Consider the following 9,724-nt stretch of genomic DNA (forward strand, 5'->3'; position numbering starts at 1 on the left):
TTAGGTCCCTCTTCTGCCACTGACAGAATGTGGAGTCACAAGTGCCTCTGTCTTGTAGATCATCTGTGGGAAGTGCTCTGAGTTCAAGGCTGAGAACAGCAGACAGAGCCGCGTCTGCAGAGAGTGTTTTCTGACTGAGCCTGCAGCTCCCACACCCCTCAGCACCGAGTCACCCACTGAGCCCAAACAGAACACACAGGTGGGTAGTCCTGGTTCCAGGGACCAGAACAGATGGGGGAGGCATCTCAGTGCAGTCCACAGGCTCTGGAACTGGGGAGAGCTGCTTGGAGCAATCAGCAACGGAATGCAGAAGATTGCATCCTTGTGCACCTTGGGCTTCTCGTGACCAGGCAGGGCTGAAGCTGGGTGATCATTTGCAGCCTGGAGTAGATGGGAACATGTGCCAGCTCCACTCCTGGTTTCCTTCCCCACTCCTAGCAGGATGGTCGGGGTGGGCTGGGGTCAGGGTGTCTTCAGAGCCCCTGGCTGTCCTGGCTCGCTCACAGCTGCAGGGAAGCCCTGATCTGAGTCTGTCTAAAAGGTCAAGGATGTAGGAATGTTAGGATCATGGGTAGGGTGACCCCAATGGTGAAGCCTCTTGCCATGCCCACCTGGGCTGTCTTTTTCCTTCATTTTCCTTCCTGAGGGGTTTCCTGGGAGCCCCAAAGCTGTGGTATGGGCTCAGTCCTGGAAGGAGTACTAGACCTTAAGGGGCCCCATCCAGCAAGCGCTGTCAGAACCGTGTTTAGATGGCTCAGGGGAACTTGTTATTATAGCTCTGAAATACCTCAGAAAAGAGGGAGGATCAAGTCAGATACAGTGGTGCTACCTATAATCCTAGCATTCTGGATGGCTGAGGCCACCTGATCAACTTAGTGATTTACCAAGACCTTGTTTAAAAATAAAAATTTAAAAAAGGGATGGGGATGTAGCTCAGATTGGCCCTGGCTTCAGTCCTTAGTACTGGAGAGAGAGAGAGAGAGAGAAGAGAAGGGAAGGGAAGGGAAGGGAAGGGAAGGGAAGGGGGAGGGGGAGAGGGGGGGAGGGGAGAGGGAGGGGGAGGGGGAAGGGGAGGGGAGGGGAGGGGGAGGGAGAGAGAGTGGTGCATTTATGTGTGGTGTAGTATGGTGTGTGTGTGTGTGTGTGTGTGTGTGTGTGTGATATGTGGACTGTAGGGTTCATGTAGATTTGAAGCATGCATAGTCTCTTCACTCTGGGACTCCCACCTGAGGACTTGTTGCTGGATTTCCATTGCTGTATTGGCAATGCCTGACCTGGCCAGTGGTCTCCCTCCCCTCAGAGGGTCCAGCCTGCAAACCCTCCCTGAGGTCACATGGCACCTGTACCCCTCAGTCTGGCCTCAAGTGGTCACTGGAGCAAGTGAGGCTGGCTTCAGCCTCTGTCCAGTACTCACTGCGTCTCAGGGGCCAGCTCCTCCTGAGTAGTGGCCCTGGCCCTGCCTCCTTGGGAAGGGAGTGACCACTGCAGGTGAGATCACCCCTAATCTGTGTCTCTGTGTCCTTGGAAGCTGCCTGCTGCAGATCCCCAGCCAAGTGTGCTCTGCAGCCCTCTGAGGCTATCAGAGGATGGTGTGGCCTGGATGGAGGTGTGGGCTGCCATCCCCACCTCGGACTCTCAGGTGCTGCAGCTGCAGGGAAGTGGCCAGGTATGTACCTCATACCACCCTCCTGCCCCCAGACCCTTAGGCCTATGCTGTCTGCAGCAGGTCTGGGCCACCCTGCTGGTGCCAACCCACTCCAGCAGTGTGACCTGGAGCCCAAGTTTCCCTTTATGCCCAGAATAGTCCTCTCCTCCTCACTCACAGGAAGACAGGAGCCCATGATGCCAAGACCCCAGATCCAGCCAGGGTTAGAGGTGGGGCAGGTAGGGGGCACAGAGTGCTGACCCCTCTTTCCCACATGCATTCGTTCATTCACCCTTTCATTCATTCACGCATCCTGGGGGATGGGGTGGGAAGCTGCAGAACCTGACCCATGTCTCCCTGCCCCAATCAGGGACCCTTGTCTGGCCCCTTTTGGCCCCAGATGCTACCTGCCTGTGTCCCAGGTGCTATACTGCTTCTCTGCCCCTGTGCAGCAATCCCAGGGAGTCTGAGTGTCCAGTGAGGTGTCATCGCTTAGGGAGAGCCCCTGAGCAGCCTGTCCTGTTGACAGGGCAGGGCAGCCATGTCCACCAGGCCTACCTGGTTCAGTGACTTCTTTGCACCAAGGGCAGCTGGGCACAGCTGCTGGGGGCACTCATTGAGCCTCTCTCTTGTGCTGCAGGATGGCCAGCTGCTGAACACCATCCCTCTGCCCAGCTGCATGGTGTGTGTTCCAGACCCCAAGGAGGTGCAGGGTGCTGAGCACACATGGAAGCTGCAGCAGGGCCAGCAGTCCTGGTACCTGAGCACCCCCTCTGCAGAACTGAAGCAGCGCTGGCTGGAGGCTCTGAGAGCTGTGGCCTACAGGGATACAGCTCAGGACAGTCCAGGCAGCCTGCAACCCCAGGCCCTGGCAGGCACATCCTCTCCATGAACAATGCCTCCTACTGCTCTTTACACTGCCACATAGGGCCTGTGCTCTCCAGGAAGGTGACATCAGAGCCATGTGAAGGAATGAGACTCCCAGGATGCTGAGGATAGGCTGATGGCCTGGAGCTGGGGCATTTAGCCCCAATGGCCCTTCTGGAGGAAGCTGAGGCCCAAAGAGGAACAGCCACCTTTCCAGGAGGACCCAACAAGTCCAGGACAAGATCTTGGCCTCCAGTTTCAGCCCCAGCAGTGTGGCTAGAGCAGGAAATATGGGCCACTATCAAAATACATGTTACTTGAGTGAGCTGAGCAGTGGTGCCAACTCCAAAAGGCAGAGGGCCATGTGGGTGCTGCCCAGGGTTGGCAGTGTCCCCCCGGTCTGCAGTCACCGCTGGGGCTGGTAGGGCTGCCGGCAGCCATCCTGGCCTCTCCCCTCCTGTCTGCGCTCTGTGAGCTGCACTGTGATCTGCTTCTCTTGAGCTTCTCTGCCCTCTGCTGAGCCTGGAGCCACCTGTGGAGGGGCAAATGGTGACCTCCCGGCCCTCCCTGGACACACGCTGCCTGGCCCCAGTGGCAGCTATGGGAGATTGTGGCTGCCCCTTTGCAGGCAGATGCAGCGCTTCTCCACCTAAATAAATGCCAGCTGTCAGCGAGTGAGCACAGCCTCACCGTCTGTCCTCTCAGTGGGGTCACCTACCAGGCGAGCATCCGGGGGAGGAGTAGAGGACAAGTGAATCACATGGACTCCATACCTGGCCTGGAGCAGCTCCATATTCCTGGTCCTGTGAGGTGTGGCTGGCAGCTGTGCTGTACAGCAGGGCAAGGGTCTTGTGTACAAGACATGCTTAGTTACTTTCTCATTGCTGGGATAAATACCCAACACTCACAGTTAAAGGAAGAAAGGTTTATTTTGGCTCAGAGTTTGTAGAGGTTTCAGCCCGTACTCGGCTGGCTCCAAGGCAGGGCAGCATGGCAGAGGAGGCATGCTTACTGCATGGCAGGCAGGAAGCAGAGGGAGAGAGATCAAGGGAGGAGAAATACACCTTCCATTCCATGGCCACAGTGATCCACCTCTTCCCACCAGGCTTCACCTTCCAACATCACCCAGCTATAAACCCATCAGCAGACTGATCCAGGGATGACTGCCCCATACCCATGACCCTGTCACCTCCCAAAAGCCCCACCTATGAGCACAGGAGGCTTTGGAGGCACATCTAGATATAAACCATGACATAGGACATGACAAAAGTCTTGGGGGTGGACATGAAGAGTGCACCAAGTCCTGAGGGCCTCTGGGAGACTTAGCGACTGATGCTGGGGTTCTGGTGCCCAGGTCCCCACCCTCCAATATCCACATAGCACCATGTGGGGACAGCTACGTGGGGGCTGAGGGAGGGTGGGGTGTAGGAGCCCAAAATGAGTGATTGTCACGGGTGCGGTTGCAGAATCACAGGTGTGGTGGGACCACACGGTTAGGGTGGGCGGGCACATGGGTGTAGGGTGAGGCAAAGATTAGCAGAGACGGGCCACAGATGAGGGGAGGGTCACAGGTGGGCTGTGTGGAGGCCCCTGAGTGCACCTTGGCCTCTGCCCTTTGTTTACCGAGCTGTGCTGGATGCCCCGACCCTATTTCTCACTGAGGACTGAGGCTCAGTGAGTTGAAGCCGCCGGCACACTCCTACACCAGATAATTCCTGCCTGGGACTGGGGCCGGGTGCTGGCAGTTACTGCTCAAGGAATCTCACATTCAGGCTCCCTCATGCCCCTCTCCTCAGGCTAGGGTCTGGCAGGGGTTGAGGAGGTGGGAGGGCGCCACCCACTGGTGGGAACTGGGCTGCTCTGCTCTCTCCTCTGAGCCACACCTGCTCCGGCATTTCCAGGGCTCTTTTTAAGAGCCAGACCCTGACCTCAACTGCAGGAACAAGGTGTCACCTCAGGCAGGGGGTACAACTTGCCCTACGTAGTCACCCACCGCAAGAACCTGCCAGATTCTAGTTGGCCCAGGTCTGAGTTCATTTTGCCCTCACACTGGTGGCCACAGGATGCCATGCCCTCTTTTCCAGAATGGGAAGTCAAGGCTCCGATGGGACAAGGAGGCCTCTGCCTGCATAACCACCACTCCTCTTGCGGGTTGGTCCTCCCTGGGTCTGTCCCCGGATGTTCCTCGACTGCACACAGCACGAAGGCTGCCTCCAGTCTCCACACCTGTGCATCTGGGCTGCCCGGCCTTCACCCACCCTGCCTATCCCTGCCCTCTGTCCCCACAGCCCAGGTACATGCCACCACCCATCTGTGGGGTGCTGACGTCAGCCGGACACCAGATGAACTGACGCTCGGCCTCTCTTCCCTGTCCTTCCCCTTCCTCCTCCCCAAGGCCAGCCCTGACCCTCGCAGGCTGAGGAGACCACCCCAGGCTGGGAGGAAGGGACCCCTGGGCGGGCCGGGAAGGGGTCCCTGCTGCAGGTGCCTGATCGTCACTGGAATCAAGGCCTGGGCAGGGGCTCTGCCATGCCTACCTGACTGCTGCCCACCTGGTCTGCAGTCCGGGGCTTCTGATGCCAGTCTAGGGGCAGCACTTGCAGAACATTGGCACTAGAACCAAAGATTTGCTCGGGAGAAAGAGGAGGAAAGCAGAGGTAAGGGGCCTGGTGCCTCAGGGGATGCTGCAGAGGTCCTGGCCAAGCAGCCCCTGCAACCACCTCAGAGAATCATGACTCAGGGAGCATCTTAGAATGAAACTGAGGCCTAGGGAGGGGCATACACTTGTCTGAGGTCACACAGTAAGTTAGGGACCAGCTGGGATTCATGTATTCCTACCTGTGTTCATGCACCAGGCCCTGCTGCTACTTGCTGTGGACTCCACCTCCTGAGTGCCCAGCTCCATGGGGAGCAAATGCATTGAATGATATTTGAGTTTCTGGGATGAAGGGGATTGGACAGCAGCAGCCCCACCATACTTCCTGCCTTGTTTCTCCTGCCATCCTGTCCCTGCCAGGTTCATTAAACCAGCCTTTAGGTGCCAGCCCCATCTACCTCTGGGCCTTTGCATCTGCTGTTTCCTGTGCCTGGGAGCTCTCCCTGGAGCTCCTGCTGTGGCTTCCTTGGAGACCCCTTGTGCCCAACTGTCCAATATTTTTTTAACTCCTTGCTTTCTTGTTTAACCTATTTCCTCAGGCAGCATAGAAGCTCTGTGAGGGCAGGATGCAGCAGGGCCTACACACAGCAGCGGTGGACAGCCCTGGAAAGTCTTAGGGTCATTCCTGTCCTGCCACGTGGCCTCAAGCACTTGGGGCCTGGAATCCTCATTGTACAGATAGAAAATGAAGTTGAAGAAGCCTGGCATTCTCCTCCCTCACCCATGGTCAGTGGGTCCCAAGGACACCAGAGACAGCTCCTCCTCAGGTGTCCAGCTCCACCATGAAGACAGGTACCTGAGGCTGGCCAGGCAACCACGCCCACAGGAGGGCAGAGGGGAATTCAGATCTGGGAGGGTCATATTCTCCCCATGGAGACAGGAGGATCAGCTCCAAAGCCTGTGCCTTGGAGTGCCCTGGCCTTTACCCTGTGGTAACCAGTAGGGTCCACGGACCCTCTCTCACCTCCAGGAACCCGTGCCTATCTGAGTAGCCGAGGCTGGTGCTGAGTGTCCAAGGAGGTGAGTGAGACCACTTACATCTCTGCAGACTAGTGGTCCTTTCGGGGATATCAGGTGGCTGCATGGTGACCCCACAGCCTGATCCTCTAGAGTGCCCCCTCCAGACACCTCCTTGCAGGCTCCCAATGGGTGGGGGCAGCTGCCTATGCAGGCAGCACCTGGCACAGGGCAGATGGAGTCCAGCCATCTACCCTTCTCAGCGTTTCCTCTGTCCCTGAGCTCCATGTTCCCACGGCAATCAGCTATTCCCTGCCCCAACACCTCTCATGAGGTCCTCCATCAATCTAGATAGAGGGCTCCTACTCCATTCATGGGGGGAGAAAACTCAGGGGAGAAGGAGTCCACTGAGGGCACAGTCTCCTCCTCCAAGGCCAGGGCTCCTCCCTGAGTTCCAGGGGTGTTGAATGAAGCTGGGGCTAGAGGTCTGGGTGGGCCAAGGAGGGAGACAACAAGGTCAGCAGAAGCCTGGGCCCCACTCTACATTCAGCACATTCCATCCAATAAAGTCAGGCCTCCCTGGCCCCTCTGTTGTGGGTTTCTGGGCTCAGTGCCTGCTCTCAGGTAGAGTCTTTGGCCAAGGCTTCTGCAATCCTCCAGAAGCTGCATCTCAGCCACAGCAGCCATGGCCACCTCTTTTCCGTTGAGCCCTGAGTGTATGCATTCCCAGAGGGGCCGGAGGATGATGCCCAAACTCTCTGCTGTCCTTGCTCCCTCGGTGTCTCGCCTGCCCCCTTACCAATGCACGCCCCATGCTGGTCCTAGGCTGACACTTTCGGGTCGCAAGCTGGATGCAGCCCTCTCTGACCACCAGGGCAGGACAACATGAGGCCGTGGCCATAGGACACCACCTCAGAGGAGAAGAGCTGGACTCCACATTTCTGGAAAGTCAAGGGAATTCAAGGAAGCTGACTCCATCCTCTGCATTCTGTGACTTGGCCAGAGCCAGTGAGCATCCCCGGTCCCTCAGCCCAAGGGATTGGTCAGCATGGCCATGGGACCCGAGATGGGTCCTGTGACCACAGAAGGAGTGGACCACTCATGAGCTCTGGCTGTCTTGGATCCAGAAGGAAGAGGCTCCCAATGAGGCCCAAACAGAGGCAGAAGGACAACTGTGTTGGTTACTTTTCTCTAGTTACTGAGACAAAATAACTGACGCCCAAAGTTAGAGGGGAAGGGTTTTATTTGACTTACAGTTCATAGAGGTTTCAGTCCATAATTAGCTGGCTCCAAGGCAGGGTGCCATGACAAGCCTTGAGGAGGAGAAACAGCAGTTCGTGGCAGCCAGAAGGTATTCAAAGCAACAAGAGACCTTAAGAGGATCTTTCTGCCCCTTTTGTCTTTTTCAGACTACTTAGCACTCACTCGCTTAACCCTAGTGCCCTTGGGCCTCAGCCCACCGTGAGTCAATCACACACTCTAGATCCGGCCACCTCCAAAATAGCCCATGACCACATGAGGCTCGGGGGGACATCCAGACACAAACCGTAACAACATCTGACCTCTGATTTCATATAAAGCAGTTACATAAGCGGGTAAATGTCATGGGAGGTCAGATCTCCTGATAACTGTTGCCCGCAGTACCCAGCAGCCACCATTTTGCGTGGACCAGCCTATGCCCCCCAGGATCTCCTGCTTTGGCCATGTTGTCCCACCCAGAGCTCACAGCTTTCTGAGTGGGACAAAACCCTGCCTCTCTCCTGCAGGACCAGGCCTGCCCCCTAGGAAGCTTGGGCTGCTCTCCTGCTGTACATGCTACATGCATTCCAAAAAGCAAACCTCCCTCCCTCCTTCCTTCCCTCCTTCCTTCCTTCCTTCCTTCCTTCCTTCCTTCCTTTCTTTCTTTCTCTCTCTCTCTTTCTTTCTTCCTTCCTTCCTTTCTTGCGTTTTTTCTTTCTTTCTTTCTGCTTTATCTCCCCCCACCCAGTAATGGGGATTGAACCCAGAGCATCACACATGCTAGGCAAACACCCTACTACTAATCTAAACCCAAGCCCCTTTTAAAATTTTATTTTGCATCACCAGCCCTTTTTAAAATTTTATTTTGAGACAGTCTCATTAAATTCCCCAGGCTGGCTTCTATCTTGGCCCCCAAAACCAACTCCTGTCCCCAAGTAAGGTAATTTTGGGTCTCTTCAGAAAACACCCCACTTCCCAGAGTCAGAGAGTGGTCATTGTGTTGGGTAGCGCCCTGACCCCAGTGTCCTCCCTGCAAGATTCTGTCCTCTGCCCTTCAAACCCTCAGAGGAAGAGGCTCCCGTCCTCTCACTGCCCACAAAGGAGGACCTGCTGCTTGGCACGTGGCTTCTCCCAGGGGCAAAGTCTGCTGCCTGGACTGGAATTCATTTGAGAGGTGACCCCAGAAACAGGGGAGTGGACAGTTTCTGAGGTAGAGAGGGTTGCAGTGTGTTGAATGTGTTCCCCCAAAATTCATGTCTTCTTGGACCTGGAGAATGTGGCTTCATTTGGAAATAAGGTCTTTGCAGATGTAACCAGTTTAATCAAGATGAGGTTGCTGTTATGATTTGCAAAGTGAGGGATTTAAATTAGATTTGGTGTAGTGAGGTATAGCTCAGTCAAGGACACTCACTAGAATGGCAAAAGACTAAGTTTATTCCTCACAGAGCCCAGGGGGAAGACAGCAAGGTCAATGGGAGGAAGAGGCAGGTGTTGGAACATGGGTTCTCAGCCAGTGGGTAAGGAACATGTGAGAGGAACCTGTGGACCTCAGCTGTTACTGGGGTGCAGGGTGTGACTGGGGTGGGTTTCCTGAAACAGGGCTGGGATGGTTAATTTGAAGGGCTAAGCACGGGAATCCAGGGTTCCATTGTCAAGTTCACCAGTGTTAAAGCAGAAGTGATCAGATGGTTCAGGGGCTGGGGGTCCTATCTGTCTCAAAATATGCAGGTCATATGTGATGAGCCAGGGACAGGACATAAAGCTGGAGTCTAAGCATTAATGAATGACAGGGACAACTGCCATATTAGAGTAGGAAAGGCCCTAAATCCAATGACTGGTGTTAAAAAGACACACAGACATACGCACAAGGTGGGAGGCCATGAGATGACAGAGGCAAAGGGTGTAGAAAGATAGTCACAAGCTTAGGAAAGCAAGGATTTCTGAGGGCAGCCAGAAGCTAAGAATAGGCAAGGAAGCCCCCCCGAGCTGTCAGAGGGACATGGCCCTGCAGACATCTCAGTTTCAGATTTTTGGCCTCTAAAATAAATGAGGATATATTCCTTTTTGTTTGTTTGTTTGTTTTTGGCACCAGGGATCGAACTCAGGACCTTGTGCTTGCGAGGCAGGCGGCAGAATGACTGAGCTAAATGCCCAGCCCTGTATCCTATTTCTTAAGCCATCATTAAGTTTGTGGTCATTTGTATACAGCCCTAGTACACTAATATACAGATTTTGAACCAGTGGGGTGTTGCCATAACAAATGCTTGCAAATGTGGATGTGGCTTTGGAGTTGGGTAATAGAGAATGGAAGAATTTTGAGGGGTGTTATGGTTTGGATGTTTTTTAGCTTCCATAGATTT

At 55.1% G+C, this 9,724-nt stretch overlaps 1 protein-coding gene and 1 long non-coding RNA gene across 3 annotated transcripts in view; both read left to right on the forward strand.

Annotated features, from left to right (window-relative positions):
* Positions 1–3,190, forward strand: part of Fgd3 (FYVE, RhoGEF and PH domain containing 3) — a 53,137-nt gene extending 49,947 nt beyond the window's left edge. For both annotated transcript variants that reach the window (XM_013067548.3, XM_013067547.2), the window contains exons 16-18: positions 59–199; positions 1,529–1,666; positions 2,286–3,190. In XM_013067548.3, coding sequence (XP_012923002.1) covers positions 59–199; positions 1,529–1,666; positions 2,286–2,537 — 531 coding nt within the window. In that variant the 3' untranslated portion in view covers positions 2,538–3,190. The remainder of the gene's footprint in view (positions 1–58; positions 200–1,528; positions 1,667–2,285) is intronic.
* A 2,602-nt stretch (positions 3,191–5,792) lies between these two features.
* Positions 5,793–7,111, forward strand: LOC147829429 (uncharacterized). The gene is made up of 3 exons (XR_015449226.1): positions 5,793–5,960; positions 6,139–6,188; positions 6,951–7,111. It is a non-coding gene; the product is annotated as an uncharacterized LOC147829429 (long non-coding RNA).
* Positions 7,112–9,724: the final 2,613 nt, after the last annotated feature.

Source organism: Heterocephalus glaber, unplaced genomic scaffold (assembly GCF_053883595.1).
Source record: "Heterocephalus glaber isolate CG9 unplaced genomic scaffold, H.glaber_assembly_v1.0 deba00000621, whole genome shotgun sequence".
In the NCBI taxonomy this organism is placed as follows: domain Eukaryota; kingdom Metazoa; phylum Chordata; class Mammalia; order Rodentia; family Bathyergidae; genus Heterocephalus; species Heterocephalus glaber.